This window comes from Lepidothrix coronata, unplaced genomic scaffold (assembly GCF_001604755.1).
Source record: "Lepidothrix coronata isolate B3197 unplaced genomic scaffold, Lepidothrix_coronata-1.0 Scaffold9, whole genome shotgun sequence".
Lineage (NCBI taxonomy): Eukaryota > Metazoa > Chordata > Aves > Passeriformes > Pipridae > Lepidothrix > Lepidothrix coronata.
This window is the reverse complement of record NW_016690189.1, coordinates 2,609,518-2,629,985: the sequence shown is the minus strand read 5'-3', so window position 1 is coordinate 2,629,985 and position 20,468 is coordinate 2,609,518. Positions and strand designations below refer to the sequence as shown.

General features: G+C 34.8%; 1 protein-coding gene across 1 annotated transcript in view; it reads right to left on the bottom strand.

Moving 5' to 3' along the window:
- PTPRQ (protein tyrosine phosphatase, receptor type Q) overlaps window positions 1–20,468 on the bottom strand; it is a 116,567-nt gene that overhangs the window by 70,014 nt on the left and 26,085 nt on the right. Inside the window, exons 16-28 of the mRNA XM_017804252.1 lie at window positions 20,145–20,252; window positions 17,453–17,734; window positions 16,183–16,365; window positions 15,371–15,472; window positions 14,748–14,900; window positions 14,447–14,626; window positions 13,531–13,638; window positions 10,839–11,120; window positions 9,569–9,751; window positions 8,757–8,858; window positions 6,224–6,344; window positions 2,336–2,496; window positions 1,770–1,915 (exon numbers count right to left, since the gene is read on the bottom strand). Coding sequence (XP_017659741.1) covers window positions 1,770–1,915; window positions 2,336–2,496; window positions 6,224–6,344; window positions 8,757–8,858; window positions 9,569–9,751; window positions 10,839–11,120; window positions 13,531–13,638; window positions 14,447–14,626; window positions 14,748–14,900; window positions 15,371–15,472; window positions 16,183–16,365; window positions 17,453–17,734; window positions 20,145–20,252 — 2,111 coding nt within the window. The remainder of the gene's footprint in view (window positions 1–1,769; window positions 1,916–2,335; window positions 2,497–6,223; window positions 6,345–8,756; window positions 8,859–9,568; window positions 9,752–10,838; window positions 11,121–13,530; window positions 13,639–14,446; window positions 14,627–14,747; window positions 14,901–15,370; window positions 15,473–16,182; window positions 16,366–17,452; window positions 17,735–20,144; window positions 20,253–20,468) is intronic.

Genomic DNA, 20,468 nt, shown 5'->3' with positions numbered 1-20,468 from the left:
TAGAACTGCAATGTAGATATGGTAGTTGTCGTGTGTAAACAGTGAACAGACAGGATGTGAAGGGTAAAAGTTAAGGGAAGCAGACAGATTAAAATTCAATCATGATTTGAGAGATTTATGGTCATATTCCATGGGCAGTAAGAGACAGATGCAACAGCAGCTGAAACCTATCTTCTGGTGGCAGAGGGATAGGATAAAAAATCAAAGTTAAAAGGATGAAAAAGGTAGTTTCCACACACAGAAGTAGAGCTACTGTCAGCACTTTTCTGCCATCCACTACACAGTATGCCAGAGCAGTGGTAATTTCCACTTGTGCCTCCATTTTTCCCTGCCCAACTACATCACACGATAATGAAACTGGACCCTCACCTGGCTGGGCCAACACTATTCTACTTCATCTTCCCTATCTTCCTCCTTTATTTCCAGAGTCTTGGGCCCATCCAGAGGGATTTTAGCTCTCAGTGTATCAGTTTCACCTTACTCATTCACCTCAGATTTCCACCTTCCTAAAGGCAAGACTAGTCCAAGTCCATAGTGGTCCTCTAAAATCTCCTGAGATTTCTAAGAATTAGATAAATGCGGACGTTCTTCATAGGATAGGCTACTTCATGTAATGCACTGATATAAAGGTTTCTCCAAGGATTTTTTAAAAAAAATGCTGTTGCTATCACAGTTTGTGCAAACAGTCTGCCATCTGAACTGTAGCCCCGATTTTAATACCAGAATATGAATTCATGGCACAATCTTGCTTGCATATGAAACTATGCAGAGCCTGACAACCACACAGCTTCACAGAAGTCAGAGAAATGTAAACACTGAAGTATGTTAGCAATTATTCTGTCACAGGTTTTTGTAATATTTGTGAATATTTCTTCTAGTTATTCTGAAATACATGTATACCTCATCCTGGACATATCTTGAGCATAAAGTTATGCAGTAGAGGTTATTTTCCATGCATAAGTTTCTTAATGAATTTATATTTTTTCCTTGCTTCCATATGTGTACAACTTGTGATCAAAAACCTGTAAGGAAAGCTTATTTCTCTTATTATATTTTTGTACCATAATATATTCATAGAAAAGAGAATAGAAAAATTATATACACAATTAATAAGTGTGGTGCATAAATAAGAATGAAAGTAAACAGAACAAAAAATCCTACAAGGAAATGTGTGGATCATCAAAATGTTACTTATAACATTTTGTCCTTTAAGCTTTAACATAAAAATCTCAATATCTTTGAATCAATCTACTAAACAGTAATTTTCTTTTGACAGTAAGAAAAATATGAAATTAAAATGTGTTCCCTACTTTCACATTAACTTCTTATTTTTAAGACTATACAAACATTATTTAAAAACTAAAACCATAACTGTTACAGAAATTTATTCAAATTGATAGATTAGACTAAAATAAACACTCATAAGGTGTGACATGATTGTAATAGGTCTTGCGTCTATCCATTATATATGTTAAGAGGATATATGTATTAAATGTATGTGTGCATACATGTATAGGTAAATCTTGCATAATAAAATATTACAAAAAAGGTATTGGCTTTAATGTTTAATTAGATGAATGTTCTATGAGATGCACAATGTAACAAGATTACAAGATGCGCTTCTGTCTTTATAAGTTAAAAAATTACATTATGATAAAAGAAATATTAAAAAACATATATTAGTAGCTAGAAAAATTGAGTTAATCTTTAATGAATTATTAGAACATTTCATTGACTTCTACAAAAGAAGAATATAAAAATAAGCTTACCTGTATGAATATTCCTGAATTATTTTTGAAATAAACTGAGTAGTACAGTATATTTCCATTAGGCTTTTGGGGAGGAGACCAGAATAGCATTATTGATGTGGAAGTAAGGTTTCTGTATGCAACATCTTTCGGTGGATCACTTGGTGCTGGAAAAATGTTGAGTTTTAGCATACCTAAAGCGTTGTACCTCAAGATTTTTGTACATTTTAGTGCCTGAGAAACATCCACTATAGATTTGACAGCATCCTATGTCAAATTAAATGTATTTCTGGTTATGGTATAAAAACTGCTTTTGGACATGATGAGGAAAAAAAGCATATGTAAATGAATTTTTAAAACACTTTTTCAGACACATTTGTATTTAGCTGCATTTTTAAACAGATAGTGTTTTCTTATAGAATTTTTCCTGTACGTACAGCTTTGGATGTCTAATTTGCTGACATGGAACTTCATGAAGTTACATCTCTATACTCCAATTATAGATGATAGGCTTTATTAGCTTAAACAAGGCTGAGAGAAATATAAGGCTGAATGAAAATAGAGGTTCATACTATATTTAAACTTACCTCCTTCAGAAGTTCTGAATGTTATAGTATCACTTTTTATATTGCCATCTCCAAATCTTGTACTTGCTGTTAGGTAAGCACTATACTCATAGTTATATTCTAGGTCTGTGAACTCCAATGATGTTTCTGTTACATTAACACTCCTTTTTGACATTTTATTCCTGAAGAAAAAGTATTTTATTAATAATATACACACACCGTTTCCATATGTATACAACTATAGTGTATGTTATAAAATTGAAAAATGCAATACTGTGGTAAATACAAGTATATTGGTCTTTCTTTTTGTCTTTTATATTGAAAAGCTCACTTTTGTACTCTTGCATCACAAGAGGACTCCTAATGTTGTTTCTTAAAAAACACCCAAAACCTCCACAGAAATATATTTGCAAATTACAACAACAAAAAAATCAACAATGATTGTATGGAATATTAAGGAGGAGCATTTCCATCTATTAACTCCTATGAAATTTTTATGTGGTACCCTTGGGAAGGACACAGTAGGGCATAACTAAACTGTCTCTCTGGACAGGAATAGCGAAATATAAAAAGATTATAGCAGGGACCAGGCCCTACTGTGACTCTGTGAAATTGGTCAGAAGGCTGAAGTTATAAATGGAATAATAGAAGATGATATGGAACAGGAATTAGCTGGTGCTGAGTTAATTCTGGTGGAATGTAGCAGGGGATCAGAATGGAACTCCAGTAAGGTCAAAACCCGCCTAGAAAGGCTGTAAGATGTAACATTAATAAAATGCTGGTATTAGTATAGGTATGAAATGGTTATCAGAAAGTAAAATAAGATACAAGAAATAACTAACTTGAATTCAAAAAGTCTGCTATTCCTTGTAAAGTTAATGGAATCTTTTAAGAAAAAATAGGAGGAAAAAATCCCACTATCAAACATTCCATTCCTGCAAAGATTTCTGTATGCGTAGGTGCTCTGTGTCCCCAGTAGAATTTCACACAGGGATGATAATTTGATAAGTAAAATCAAATATCTTGCTCCAGCAATCACTATGGAGTTCTTCACAAATGAAAATGGGTTCTAATTCAAAAAAAAAAAAACCACCCAAAACAAAAAGGGAAAGGTGATGCAAAATTATTAGATGGGCCAATTTTCATCCTTTGATAAGGAATTAATGTCCCATTAGCAAAGACCACCATCTAATATACCTGAAATAAAAACAACTGGAATGAGAAAATGTGTGAGAATGAAAAAAAAAAAAAATTCTTTCTAACCCTTTCAGATTTTGAGTGGAATTGAATGTCACTTGACATGGGAAATTTTCTTGGTAACAGAGAAAGTTAAAATTTACATTTTTCCCAAACTTCTGACACTTTTAATAGTCTGTAAAAAGATACAAAAGGTTGCAGTTGCAGTTATCAAATTCTATACAAAGACATCTTTTCCTGGATCTTTGCCCAATATATTCTCAGTATGGAAAAACATATCTGGTTATAATTCAGGTAAGAAGAAAATCCACTGCTTAGTGCTGCAAACATTTCTGCTCCCAGAAGCTGCATTCTTACAACATCTTAGTTGGCAAAAAACATTTCAACAATCAGACATAGGAAGAAGAACAAAAGCTTGAGGTGTTTCAAGAGAAGATGATTTTCTGCTTAGAAACAAATGAGATTGCCATAAAAATAAGAAAACACTGATCAAAGTGAGTGCAGTCTTTGCAGACAATGAGAAAGAAAGTACATAGCAGAATCAGCTAAGCCAAGGAATTTTACTGAAGAAAAAATAATAAAAAATTTTAAATCAGAACTTTCAGAAATGCAGGCAACAGAGGTTCTAAGAAATCACATACTTTCAGTTGATAAAGACAGGTACCATATTTTCTTAAAAATCTTTACCTCAAAGTAGATCTAGTCAATAATTATCTGACAGAAGTTTGCTGAAAAGGATAATGGCAAAAGACAACAGCTATATAAAAATTCGGCAATTTTGTAAATATGCCTTTAATACACTAGAATTACAGACTTAGGCAGTATGAGTTTGTAGGCTCAAGGTACACAGGCTTTACTACCTGCTAGCACCCAAAACCACCTTGCCGTGTGACAAATACCATGAAATACAACACTGAAAACATTCCAGATGTTACTCTTTCTATTCTAGTAGTTGTAGATACTTGTTCTGGATTAGCTAAAGAAAAGTTACCAAATTCTCTGTAACTGTTGCAGAATATTTAAGTGAAGTGGAGGAACGTTTATTTAACATCTGTAGTAACCTTCATCATTCTGCTTTATTGAGAAGCACTGGGATTAACAACCCCTCCAAAATACATAGAATACCTCCCAAAAGCAGCAACTGTATGGCACAGCAGTTTATCTTGTCAAACCTCACACTGCAATGCATTTTGTGGAATCATATAGACAATTCTGTTAAATACTTAAAATTCCTCTCCTTCCTCCACCCCTCCCTCCCCCTCAAGGAAGCAATGAAGTTATGACCCCTTTGAATGCAATGGGAGTTTTTCTCCAATGTCCTTGTCTTAACATGATACCTAAAGCCCCTCTAATTTTAGATATGGCACAGTATGACAAATAAGAGACAGTAAGGAGAATATGGAATTAAGAGGGACAAGGTCTACTGCAAAAAGTTACATGGTTGCTTAATTAAAATATTTAGTCGGATCAATTAAGAGGTATTTTTAAAAAATAATTCTTGCTAAATCCTTTGTCATGATAACAAAAGCTGTAAGTTATAAGAGAATATAAGGATGAAAAATTCTATAACCTCAAGTCTTTGAAGACAGCTTGAATCAAAACCATAGCCCTTATGAAGGGCTATGAAGTAACTCTTCTCTAGCTCAAGGGCAGTAATTAATTTAAATGGGGTTTGTCATTAAAGAGCAACAGACATTGCCAGTACAGTAGAAGTAACAAGAGAAGACAAATTTAACTTTTCTGGGAAGAAGAGCTCGCTCCTGTTCATTTTATCACCAACTTAACAAAAGCTATAATTAAAAAAAAAATAATCAGTAGGAACTGAGGCCAAACCCTATCTTGAAACTTCCAAGTAACAATAAAATAATAAATGTAAGCTCATTAGTAGTGTGTTTATAACAACTGTGGATTTGCACATCTGGTACACATCTTATAAGGTGCACTTCAGTATTTACTTCCTTCACCTTAGTAGTGGCAATAACATGGTACAGCGTGAATGTAATATAGCAAAAGCTATCAATCACAAAATATTTTCAATCCTAGTAGAAGTTACAGATAGATCTTTGAAGAGATGCCACATCACTAGACCAAACTATGTTATACAGAGAATAGGACAGAAGCTGCAAATTTTAAAGTGACAAAATTCCTTTTTAGAGGTGAAAAAATATCACAAGAGGGATGATGGAGAAAAAATAGGAAAAAAGAAAAGAGAAAAAAACAAAACACAGCAAATGAATAATATCTGTTAAAAAAACTCATTTGCTATGAATGTAATAAATACAAAATATAGCAGTAGACATAACTGATAGCACATACAAAGACTCTGAACATGGTTCTTACACACTTTCTATAAAAAGGGGCAATATTTTTCAGTTTTAAGCCTATTTCAAATCTCCTTGACAATTCAGCATGGGCTTGTGCCCTGCCTTGCAGTAGGTCTAATCAGAATATAATGAAAATAGTCACCATGCTCTAGTATAAAATCTAATTCATTTACTATAATATAACCTTTGGAAAATGTTTACAAAATATTTAATACCCCAATTTTCATCTACTCTAAATTTGTATATACAAAAGTCTAGTATTGTAAGTGCTGAATGAATATTCGTTCTCCAAAAACATGTAATCAACACATTGTGTAAGAAAACCCCCACATTCCTGATGGGTTACAGATTAATATTTATTCTCAGAACTACTTCCAGAAAATCTTACCAGACATAAACTGTGTAATAGAGGATAATTCCATTTGGCTCCAATGGAGGTTTCCATGACAACTTCACAGTGACACCCAACAACTGTTTTACAGAGAGGGATTGTGGAGGAGAACTCGGAGCTATAAAATGAGAGAAAAGGACACAACATCTTGTTAAACAGTTAAGATCAATGGGATATGCAGCATCCTTAAATAGGTTTTTAGTTACTTGTGATGGAAAGTGAACTTTGTATCACATTGGGACAGTATCCATCAGCTAATGTTAAGGCGCAGCTTCTTTTCCTTTTTCTAACAGATGATAAAAGAAGATTTTGCATGGTGGTGTTAGAACATCTGTTTCTGTGATTCAAGGGAAAAACACTTCATGAGAAAACAGAGTAATGGGTAGGTTACAGTGATTCCCCTACTGTCCAAGTATATTGCTGTAAATTTTTTCCCCATTCTAATAAAAGCAAAAGCTTTATAGTATGAACACATGTAAAATATAGCATAATAGTTCCCCTGAGGAAAAAGAGGTGCTGTAAAGAATTATACAAAGCACCAAAAGGTGGAAGAATGGATAAGCATAGCATTGAGAGACAATAAAATTGTGGGATACTGAGTAGCAGTAAAATTTATTCACTCATCAAATAAGGACCACATTCATACATTTAACATATCACAGTGGCAAATGAAAAGATAGGCATTTACTGAGACCCTTAAAATTAATTTTAAGTTGACCTCTACATGACACCATGCCACGACTGCGTGGGGAAACATTGTAAGTAAACAAAAATATTAGACCATGTTTGATTTCATTCTAAAGTTTGTATTAGTTTTGCTGAGGAAAATATACCCGTGTATGCATAAGTGATACTGCTTTGTATTAGCATGTTATTAAAAAATAAATATTTTTCTTCATCTTGATTCATGGACCTATGTATCGCTATGAAGTAATATTAGAATTACTTTTGTTTTTCTCAAATTAAACCAAAGAGCATCATGCACTAAAAATTCAGGTCATAGCTGTAGTCATGCATGAAAATGGAGAATATGAGCATAACTATTAGCAAATCTATGAAACATTTGGTCTGAACCTTGGAACACTGTGTTCCTGTGAATAAGGAACATGTGGTGTATTATAAATATTGTTGTTTTTCAGTTCTTGTTCCTTCTTTCACTATCTCAAAAATTGGCATAAAGATTTTATAACTCTTTACATTTATGAAAAAATATTTTGTATTTTTCATGAACAAAGGTTCACTGTATTTAGTCAGTGTCTGTATTTACTAGATAAAAATTTTGACAGCTGTATTTAGTGTTTTATTTTTTGTATTATCCTTAGTGACTATATAATAAAAGATCTGTCATACGGTGAATGTCATGTCTTTTTGGCATGTCTAGTTCATTCTACAATTCTTATTCAGAGGATATTTTTTTGCTAACGAATAGAAACTACATTGCTCTGTATAAAATTACTCTGTGAAAAAGATAGATTTGTCCAGATCAGCTGTTTTCAGCCTGCTCCAGCAACATGACTCTTGAGCAAATGTTTTTTACTTATAGTGTGAATGTAAGCCCATCAACATCTTGAAGATATGCAATGATCCATTATCATCAATAGCTGAATTTGAGGCAAATCAGTGTTTCCTAAAACATGAAAAGAGACTTAATCTAGGAATGGCTGGAGGGACGTTTGTGTCAATGCCACTTTAGTATAGATTCTCAGAGACTTCCTCTTTAAACAATGGATAGAGACACAGGCTTTTCCAAAATGTGTCACAGCACCTAATTTAAGATTTTTGCTTTGAATTTATTTTCATGATTCCCCCTGCAGAAACTATAGAGGTGACCAAGGATAACTTCCTATAACTAAATTGTGTACTGAAAGTATAAATAGTTCTAAGGTTCCTCTGCTGATTTGTGACCTACTGTACAAATTAGCAGGGGTTGCAACAAATGGGTTCTATCCTCAGCCTGCAGTGCAGAACACTATCCTGCTCATTTTGGGAGTCCAGTGCTACAGATTATGGACTTTGAGCATTTTCATAATGTGAATAATTCTACGTGTATCTACGTGTATCTGTACACGCATCTGTTTAGAAGAATACAAAAATCGCCAAAGAAAAAAATCCTCATCAATGTCCCTGGACCATTCAAGCTACCTTTTCCTGATTTTCCCTTTCCTCAGCTCTCATGTGTCTGAAAAACCAAACACAATATTTAATTCAACTGTGCAGCGTCTTAGATTATAATAATATGAGTAAATTTAGATTCTTCAAATTCATAAGATATTGGTAAGACCAAATGTCCATGCACAGCAATTGTGCCATTTTGCATTGCTTGTACTGGTAAGTATATTGATAGATGGAGAGAGAGAGAGAGAGAGAGGCATAAAGTATGTTCGTGTGTAGATAGACTGACACAGATAGCCATAGAGAGATATAACTGCCAAAAAAGTGCACAGGACTTAAACATAACTGACATGAAGTGTAAGAGTAATTTCAGAATACAGGCAGACAAGAATACATTGCAACTTCTGTTCTGACTTACCGTCTTCATCAGTTAGTATATGCAGAGGTGAACTACGAAGGCCCTCCCCCATTCTGGTACTAGCAGACACTTCTACAGTATATTCTGTATATTTATTTAAATCTAAATAAAAAAGAATAATTCAATGAACCAACCATTCAGTGGAACAAATCAGTTTTTTAATGGACCATAAGTATTTTTGAAGTGCTGAGTAGGCCTATCACTTACACTGACCTATGTCATTAGAGATGGAAATAAGCATTAAGAAAGTTTGAACACAAAGTATTTTGCAAAAGCAGGGACAAAGCTCTAATTACCAGTTTATACTTCATATTCCTAGAATGCTTTTCAGTTTGTTCTTGGTTGTACTCTGAAAATGTAGTGGTTAAGATATTAAGCTCCCAGCATTAACTGCTGCATCATGCCTCAGCAATAGTGACAGAACTTAGAAAAAGAAGCAAAGGTGAGTGGAAAGGGAAGGTTTTTATCCAGAATTTTTTGTCCAGTATTTTTACCCAAATTAAGATCAGAAAGATATGTTGGTGACGTGAGGGTTTACTTCGTTACAATGATAGATCTGCAAAGATATCTATTGAAGTTCCTTGCAGTTTAAACATCTAAAATAGAATGGATATACGTTAGACTTTATATCATTCATGGCCCATTTCACCACATTACATAGTGGGTTATTTCTCAGACAGGCAGCAAAAAACTTTATATAAGGACAAGCAGGATCATGTCCAACCAATGAACTAATTTATCTCAATCTGTCTGTTGAACACTTCCCAGAACAATTTACAGTTGTCATAAGTTCCAGACCATTATATGCTGACCTGTAATACGTAATGTCAGAAAAGTAGTGTTTATAACTTTTTGCTCAATCCCATTAGTCCTGTTGAGATATATTGTGTAGGCCTGTATAATTCCATTGGGAATGGACGGTGGAAAAAATGATAATTCAATTTCCATGGATGAAATGTTCCTATAGGTTATATTTTCTGGTGCAGAATCAGGAACTAGAAGAAAAAAAAATATATTCATACAAGATTTCAGTTAGTTTCATTGATTTGTGAAGAATTTCTGCAAAGTGGTTTAAAAGAAACATTGCAAACCTTTAGACTTGTATTATATTTTTTTGTATAAAATACATTTTAGAAGAGGCTGAATTGGAAGATCAAAAACACATAACAGACAGACATCATAACAACAAGGTCATTTAAAAAAATAATTGATAGAAATCATCCTAATATGAGAGATTAAAAAAATCTGGAGCATGACACTAAACTTTCCTTCTAATGCTCCAGAACTATCCCTGCAATTCTTCATGTTAGCTATTGTTATGAGGTTTTCCATGTTGTGCTGCCACAATTAACACCTTGCATCATGAACATGCATTTTATTTCTTTTGCCTGGGTCATCTATACAAACAATATAAACCCTTGTATGAAAAAAAGGAAGCCTGCTGTAAGAGCCCTGAAAGCATGTCCTCTCAGAGGTTTGGCTGTTGGGGCTCAGGGCCAGCTTAGCAATAGTGTCAAAGGCTGCCTCCTCCTTCCTTATGAGAGGCTCCCAGGCAATGCTGCGGGGAGGCTGCAGCTGGGGCTGACCACTGGCCTCTGGGAGCTGCTTTCAGAGGTGGCTCTTGTGCTTTGCCCCTGTTTGAGCTACAGCTCCTGCTTCATCGCTGTCATGGCTGCGCTTGGCCATGGACCCACTGATCAGTTCCCTGACTTGCAGACTGACATTGCAGTCTGGCCTCGGGTTGGTTCCACCATTACAGACCTGCCCAGCTGTCACTGAACTGTGTCTGACTTAGTGCCACTGCACCTGCTAACTTTCTTTCCTGGCTTGACCTCAGACCTGCCTTGACCTCAGACCTGTCTCATACATGTGAAGCGTTGGCTCCCCATCCCTTATATAGCAGCTGGCCTTGCTGTTTTGCTTGGTTTATGAAAGAGAAAAAAACAGGATTCAAACTTACTGCTTTGCAAAGCAATCAAGTACTTCTAAAACTAATTATTCTTATCTCCTGGGCATCAAAGGTTATCATAAAGCAGTTTATTCAGGAAAATTTTCATTTTAAAAAAAATATAATATACTCACCAGTTTCAGAAGTTCTGACCAGAAGTGGGAAAGATGACTGATTCCCATGACCAAGTCTGGTGAATGCCCTTACAGAAATATTGTAGAGAGTATATGGCTTCATTTCACTCAGTGATATACTTGTAGATGAGGCATTTTTAATAGAAAAATCATTGGAATCACTGTACAGAACTTCATAGTGAGTTATGAGACCATTAGGCTGCTCAGGTGGTAACCATTTCAGATTTATTTCTGTTGCACTTACATTTATTAATTCTATGTTTCGAGGTGGGGAATCTGGTTCTGCAATACAGAAATCAGGAAAAAGCCCTTTAAATTAACTGAATATAGGGCTAATAGCATAAACCTATTGGATCATAACATTTAAATTAGCTAATTGTACCAAAAGGACTACACTCACTCTCTCACTCTCCTCAAAGCCTTACCACTTTTTATCTCAGTTAATTTCAGTATGTCTTCTTTTCCACTAATAAAACCAGGTGTCTTTCTGAGTCACAACACTTTTGCTTTTCAAGAATTTCTTTTCTCATCCACTTTTAAATCTATCTAAAACTGCATTTTTTAGGAAAAAAAATCTCTTCTCTCTACTGATCTCATGCAGACTGATCCTTCAGATTCTCTCATTGTCTTCCTCATATTCAGTTCTTTAAATTTAGATTCATGCCCTCTTACTGCTTTCTACATAAATAGCCACCCTTCTTATTTCACTCAATCAACTATTGAACAACAAAAGGGACTGTATGCACTGTAACTAAATTCCCTTTTGTGACCCTGGTGTAAATCTTGGTGTGAAGGTCATGCACAAAACAAGTCCAGCTCTGGGATAGTGTGTTGGCTAAATCTACTGGCAATGTATGAGTTCATGTGGCTCCAGCAAGCTAATAAAGCATGGAAGCATGGAAGGAGTGAGTGGGCTGCACTTACAAATAAAATCAACTCTGAATGTCAACTTTGATTCCTCTGAAGGCTCCATCACTTCACCCCTGAGATAACCTGTCTATAAAATTAAAAAAAAAAAAAAATACTACAAACCCAGGATTATAGGATTCAGTTTGCATACGAATTACCTATATGCTGATATTTCAGAATTTATCATGAATTTTTTTTTTGCCTGAAAGGTCTCACAAACCACTTTCATTTCTGATTTCTGAGAGCATGAATGGAAAGTGTTAACTGTAACAGATCACTGTTCTCTGGATGACAAGACTGCCCACATGGATATTTCCCATGTGAAGAAGCTTAATTTTTAATTTAAATACATTTTCCAATTTATCTGGCATGGTACAATATTTCAATGCAACAGCACCTTCAATCCTAACACAGGTTATCTAAAACTGTTGTAGAGAATCTTTTATTTGGAGGTATCTATCTTTTCAAGAATCAAACAAATTGTCAGTCCGGGGTTGGTTAGGAGACGCGAATCTCAGCCTGAATTACCTCAGGAAAACTAAAGAACAAGAAGGAGAAGACAAATAATTATGCATAGCCTCATAAAAAAGGCAGGAATTATTGTTGGTTTTCTCATTAGTTTCCTCAAGCCTTACACATCTCTCTTACAAATGGATGAACTGTTGGCCTGAAACTCTACTTTGAAAAATTTCTTTAAGACTCAGAGGCAAAGGAATTGTAAACTTTCAGAGAAAAAAATATTTAGATAAGTGATTTTCTGTTCTTGTGATATACATTTCCACTGCAAAACTAATAGCATAGAAGCATGCAACTTTAAAAAATATTTGGAAGTACTTTAAGTTTCAGTGTTGAACTTGATATTTTGAGTGGTTATTCAAATCATCTAAACTTCATAAATCCCCATGATTTTTAATCCCATAATCCTTTCCTCTCTTTTATTGGCACTCAATTAATTTTCTTGTATTATAGTATATTTTTCAAGGAGAGAGATAAATGACAAATGGAAAATCACCTTTTGTATTACTTTGGTAAAAATTAGAAATAACTTTGCTGAAACAAGTGAAAAAGCAAACCTGATACAAATGAGAAAAGATTAATACTCATGACTCTGTAAATCAAGTTCATGTGTTTTCTTTGCAGAAGCCAATGACAACTTCAGCTACAGTCCCAGGGCCTTCATGGGATGAGACTGCCTTGCAAGCAATTAAGGAAGATCCAGAAATCTTCAAACAGTAGCATTAAACACTATGCTAGAACTATTGATCAGTCTTAAAATTAATAAAGCCCCCAAAACTCTACAGAAACAATTGCCTATAATATCATTCAGTGTAAAAAATCTTCACTTCATTAGCATCTCTGCTTACAGATAGCAACATGGCCTATGAATAGTGGAAGGTGCCATGTTCAGATGCTTCAAAACCAACCTGATTTCCACATGATAACATAAAAAGAAAAAGAAAATAAGATGAAGTCACAAATATTACAGTTTAGGTGTGTGCTAGGGACACGGTTTCAGTGAGGCAAGCTCAGCTCTGCAGCTTTCCTTCCATTTGTCGATCACAACTGAAATTCGTTGATTCCTGCAGCTTTCGTTATTATTTTCAGCACTTACCTAAAAACGGTCTGAATGAAGTCACCGACTGATAGAAGATTAATAATTTCAACAAACATTGATTTTATTTCTGCACTTTCTTTTCCCTTTATGTACATGCCCGGTCTTCTTTCTAAACAAATGCAAACTTCAGTACAGAAGACAAATCATCATTGCAATCAATGTACTTACCATCTTCAGGGGTTCTCACAAAAACATCATTCTTTTCAGACAAAGCACTTTCTCCAATTGCAGTAGAGGCTGCCACTCTCATTCTATAATTTGTGTACTTTTTTAAGCCTGAAAAGATTAAGTAAAAAAATCTTGACTGTTTACTTCTTAAACATATTTATTTTGTCGTAGCTACTTATGAAACTATAAAACTGAATACTGTTCTAAGATTTTTTGATGCACATTTGTTACCTAAAAGATAGAATACATATAATACCATTTATGTGGGGACAGTCAAGTAGGCATGCAGTTAAACCAACAGACTTTGAAATAAGTCAACTAACTTTAACCCTGTAACTAGCTTAAAGAATTTATTTGTCAAAATAAAGGATGCGTATACATACATCCAAATATGTGGATTTATTCTATATGCATTACTCTGATTAGCACAAATAAGTGTCTGAAACCCTATTAAGAATGGGTTTACTTCAATTACTATAAAAATTATCACCTTAAAATAAGAAAATTATTATTAATGTTAGACAAATACTGTGAAAAAAATTCAAGTCTAAAAAATAATAGACAATTTAGGAATATTTTTCTATGTGGACAGAAGATGCTTAGGCGAAAATTCCAAGGAGAAATCCATTTCACAAATTACTACTCATACCATTTCTCAAATTACTGCTTATCTTCTCCCTCTGCTCCCATCTCATATTCCCTACTTTTTTCTCCACAGTAGACAGCTCTAACAGTAGTGTACCAACCTTGTTTTTACGTGCAGTTATGTTGTGTGTGTGTGGATGTGTGTGAATATGTAAGACTTGATCCATCTACTTTGCAAATGGCTATATTATATAAAGTTGGAAAAATTAATTTTGTATAATGTATTTGCAAGTTTAAATTTTATTTTTTTTTTAATAAAATGACACTATACCTGTCATAAGTAAGCTGTTGTTTGAAGTTGTTGTGTGGAATGCTCTTTTTGTGTCCAGTTCCATTGCATAAACTGTATAATGGATGATTTTCCCATTGGGATTTGCTGGAGGATCCCAATACAGCAAAACAGAGGAGGAGCTAATATTCTTGTAAGATATATTTTGTACTGAGCTTGGAACTGCAACAAAAAACATAAAAATATAATGATAAGCAAATAAATTACTAAAAAATAATTCAAATGTTCAGTGAAAAAAGTCATGTATGTTAGCCTTGATAATATCAGAGTTACAAAACTTTACCTTGTTCGCATGTCCTGACCGTAAGAACTGATGGTGGTCCTTCTCCAACAGCAGTGAAAGCAGACACACTAATTGTGTAATCTGTGAAAGGTGTGAGGCTCTTTATAACATATGACAGCTCTTCAGCCAAAATGTTGATGGTATACTGATTATCTGTGAGTAAATGGAGAGAAATAGCTACTTACTCATAAACTCATTTTTTTTCTTATGCATTCTGAACTCACTTTGGCAGGGCAACCTGCAACTGTTTCATTGCAAAATAATTAACTTTCATGGCAATTACAGAAATATAAAGAAAAGTCTACACTCCATCTCTTAACTACACAAAGGAGAGTCTATTATAGGTCCATTTATGAATAGGCCACAAGCAGAATTATGAGGTTTGTGAGAAATCCCCCAGAAACTAGGAAAAGGTAGCTTTGTATATGGCCTAGTCTCTCCAGTGATNGAGAGAGAGAGAGGCATAAAGTATGTTCGTGTGTAGATAGACTGACACAGATAGCCATAGAGAGATATAACTGCCAAAAAAGTGCACAGGACTTAAACATAACTGACATGAAGTGTAAGAGTAATTTCAGAATACAGGCAGACAAGAATACATTGCAACTTCTGTTCTGACTTACCGTCTTCATCAGTTAGTATATGCAGAGGTGAACTACGAAGGCCCTCCCCCATTCTGGTACTAGCAGACACTTCTACAGTATATTCTGTATATTTATTTAAATCTAAATAAAAAAGAATAATTCAATGAACCAACCATTCAGTGGAACAAATCAGTTTTTTAATGGACCATAAGTATTTTTGAAGTGCTGAGTAGGCCTATCACTTACACTGACCTATGTCATTAGAGATGGAAATAAGCATTAAGAAAGTTTGAACACAAAGTATTTTGCAAAAGCAGGGACAAAGCTCTAATTACCAGTTTATACTTCATATTCCTAGAATGCTTTTCAGTTTGTTCTTGGTTGTACTCTGAAAATGTAGTGGTTAAGATATTAAGCTCCCAGCATTAACTGCTGCATCATGCCTCAGCAATAGTGACAGAACTTAGAAAAAGAAGCAAAGGTGAGTGGAAAGGGAAGGTTTTTATCCAGAATTTTTTGTCCAGTATTTTTACCCAAATTAAGATCAGAAAGATATGTTGGTGACGTGAGGGTTTACTTCGTTACAATGATAGATCTGCAAAGATATCTATTGAAGTTCCTTGCAGTTTAAACATCTAAAATAGAATGGATATACGTTAGACTTTATATCATTCATGGCCCATTTCACCACATTACATAGTGGGTTATTTCTCAGACAGGCAGCAAAAAACTTTATATAAGGACAAGCAAGATCATGTCCAACCAATGAACTAATTTATCTCAATCTGTCTGTTGAACACTTCCCAGAACAATTTACAGTTGTCATAAGTTCCAGACCATTATATGCTGACCTGTAATACGTAATGTCAGAAAAGTAGTGTTTATAACTTTTTGCTCAATCCCATTAGTCCTGTTGAGATATATTGTGTAGGCCTGTATAATTCCATTGGGAATGGACGGTGGAAAAAATGATAATTCAATTTCCATGGATGAAATGTTCCTATAGGTTATATTTTCTGGTGCAGAATCAGGAACTAGAAGAAAAAAAAATATATTCATACAAGATTTCAGTTAGTTTCATTGATTTGTGAAGAATTTCTGCAAAGTGGTTTAAAAGAAACATTGCAAACCTTTAGACTTGTATTATATTTTTTTGTATAAAATACATTTTAGAAGAGGCTGAATTGGAAGATCAAAAACACATAACAGACAGACATCATAACAACAAGGTCATTTAAAAAAATAATTGATAGAAATCATCCTAATATGAGAGATTAAAAAAATCTGGAGCATGACACTAAACTTTCCTTCTAATGCTCCAGAACTATCCCTGCAATTCTTCATGTTAGCTATTGTTATGAGGTTTTCCATGTTGTGCTGCCACAATTAACACCTTGCATCATGAACATGCATTTTATTTCTTTTGCCTGGGTCATCTATACAAACAGTATAAACCCTTGTATGAAAAAAAGGAAGCCTGCTGTAAGAGCCCTGAAAGCATGTCCTCTCAGAGGTTTGGCTGTTGGGGCTCAGGGCCAGCTTAGCAATAGTGTCAAAGGCTGCCTCCTCCTTCCTTATGAGAGGCTCCCAGGCAATGCTGCGGGGAGGCTGCAGCTGGGGCTGACCACTGGCCTCTGGGAGCTGCTTTCAGAGGTGGCTCTTGTGCTTTGCCCCTGTTTGAGCTACAGCTCCTGCTTCATCGCTGTCATGGCTGCGCTTGGCCATGGACCCACTGATCAGTTCCCTGACTTGCAGACTGACATTGCAGTCTGGCCTCGGGTTGGTTCCACCATTACAGACCTGCCCAGCTGTCACTGAACTGTGTCTGACTTAGTGCCACTGCACCTGCTAACTTTCTTTCCTGGCTTGACCTCAGACCTGCCTTGACCTCAGACCTGTCTCATACATGTGAAGCGTTGGCTCCCCATCCCTTATATAGCAGCTGGCCTTGCTGTTTTGCTTGGTTTATGAAAGAGAAAAAAACAGGATTCAAACTTACTGCTTTGCAAAGCAATCAAGTACTTCTAAAACTAATTATTCTTATCTCCTGGGCATCAAAGGTTATCATAAAGCAGTTTATTCAGGAAAATTTTCATTTTAAAAAAAATATAATATACTCACCAGTTTCAGAAGTTCTGACCAGAAGTGGGAAAGATGACTGATTCCCATGACCAAGTCTGGTGAATGCCCTTACAGAAATATTGTAGAGAGTATATGGCTTCATTTCACTCAGTGATATACTTGTAGATGAGGCATTTTTAATAGAAAAATCATTAGAATCACTGTACAGAACTTCATAGTGAGTTATGAGACCATTAGGCTGCTCAGGTGGTAACCATTTCAGATTTATTTCTGTTGCACTTACATTTATTAATTCTATGTTTCGAGGTGGGGAATCTGGTTCTGCAATACAGAAATCAGGAAAAAGCCCTTTAAATTAACTGAATATAGGGCTAATAGCATAAACCTATTGGATCATAACATTTAAATTAGCTAATTGTACCAAAAGGACTACACTCACTCTCTCACTCTCCTCAAAGCCTTACCACTTTTTATCTCAGTTAATTTCAGTATGTCTTCTTTTCCACTAATAAAACCAGGTGTCTTTCTGAGTCACAACACTTTTGCTTTTCAAGAATTTCTTTTCTCATCCACTTTTAAATCTATCTAAAACTGCATTTTTTAGGAAAAAAAATCTCTTCTCTCTACTGATCTCATGCAGACTGATCCTTCAGATTCTCTCATTGTCTTCCTCATATTCAGTTCTTTAAATTTAGATTCATGCCCTCTTACTGCTTTCTACATAAATAGCCACCCTTCTTATTTCACTCAATCAACTATTGAACAACAAAAGGGACTGTATGCGCTGTAACTAAATTCCCTTTTGTGACCCTGGTGTAAATCTTGGTGTGAAGGTCATGCACAAAACAAGTCCAGCTCTGGGATAGTGTGTTGGCTAAATCTACTGGCAATGTATGAGTTCATGTGGCTCCAGCAAGCTAATAAAGCATGGAAGCATGGAAGGAGTGAGTGGGCTGCACTTACAAATAAAATCAACTCTGAATGTCAACTTTGATTCCTCTGAAGGCTCCATCACTTCACCCCTGAGATAACCTGTCTATAAAATTAAAAAAAAAAAAAAATACTACAAACCCAGGATTATAGGATTCAGTTTGCATACGAATTACCTATATGCTGATATTTCAGAATTTATCATGAATTTTTTTTTTGCCTGAAAGGTCTCACAAACCACTTTCATTTCTGATTTCTGAGAGCATGAATGGAAAGTGTTAACTGTAACAGATCACTGTTCTCTGGATGACAAGACTGCCCACATGGATATTTCCCATGTGAAGAAGCTTAATTTTTAATTTAAATACATTTTCCAATTTATCTGGCATGGTACAATATTTCAATGCAACAGCACCTTCAATCCTAACACAGGTTATCTAAAACTGTTGTAGAGAATCTTTTATTTGGAGGTATCTATCTTTTCAAGAATCAAACAAATTGTCAGTCCGGGGTTGGTTAGGAGACGCGAATCTCAGCCTGAATTACCTCAGGAAAACTAAAGAACAAGAAGGAGAAGACAAATAATTATGCATAGCCTCATAAAAAAGGCAGGAATTATTGTTGGTTTTCTCATTAGTTTCCTCAAGCCTTACACATCTCTCTTACAAATGGATGAACTGTTGGCCTGAAACTCTACTTTGAAAAATTTCTTTAAGACTCAGAGGCAAAGGAATTGTAAACTTTCAGAGAAAAAAATATTTAGATAAGTGATTTTCTGTTCTTGTGATATACATTTCCACTGCAAAACTAATAGCATAGAAGCATGCAACTTTAAAAAATATTTGGAAGTACTTTAAGTTTCAGTGTTGAACTTGATATTTTGAGTGGTTATTCAAATCATCTAAACTTCATAAATCCCCATGATTTTTAATCCCATAATCCTTTCCTCTCTTTTATTGGCACTCAATTAATTTTCTTGTATTATAGTATATTTTTCAAGGAGAGAGATAAATGACAAATGGAAAATCACCTTTTGTATTACTTTGGTAAAAATTAGAAATAACTTTGCTGAAACAAGTGAAAAAGCAAACCTGATACAAATGAGAAAAGATTAATACTCATGACTCTGTAAATCAAGTTCATGTGTTTTCTTTGCAGAAGCCAATGACAACTTCAGCTACAGTCCCAGGGCCTTCATGGGATGAGACTGCCTTGCAAGCAATTAAGGAAGATCCAGAAATCTTCAAACAGTAGCATTAAACACTATGCTAGAACTATTGATCAGTCTTAAAATTAATAAAGCCCCCAAAACTCTACAGAAACAATTGCCTATAATATCATTCAGTGTAAAAAATCTTCACTTCATTAGCATCTCTGCTTACAGATAGCAACATGGCCTATGAATAGTGGAAGGTGCCATGTTCAGATGCTTCAAAACCAACCTGATTTCCACATGATAACATAAAAAGAAAAAGAAAATAAGATGAAGTCACAAATATTACAGTTTAGGTGGGTGCTAGGGACACAGTTTCAGTGAGGCAAGCTCAGCTCTGCAGCTTTCCTTCCATTTGTCGATCACAACTGAAATTCGTTGATTCCTGCAGCTTTCGTTATTATTTTCAGCACTTACCTAAAAACGGTCTGAATGAAGTCACCGACTGATAGAAGATTAATAATTTCAACAAACATTGATTTTATTTCTGCACTTTCTTTTCCCTTTATGTACATGCCCGGTCTTCTTTCTAAACAAATGCAAACTTCAGTACAGAAGACAAATCATCATTGCAATCAATGTACTTACCATCTTCAGGGGTTCTCACAAAAACATCATTCTTTTCAGACAAAGCACTTTCTCCAATTGCAGTAGAGGCTGCCACTCTCATTCTATAATTTGTGTACTTTTTTAAGCCTGAAAAGATTAAGTAAAAAAATCTTGACTGTTTACTTCTTAAACATATTTATTTTGTCGTAGCTACTTATGAAACTATAAAACTGAATACTGTTCTAAGATTTTTTGATGCACATTTGTTACCTAAAAGATAGAATACATATAATACCATTTATGTGGGGACAGTCAAGTAGGCATGCAGTTAAACCAACAGACTTTGAAATAAGTCAACTAACT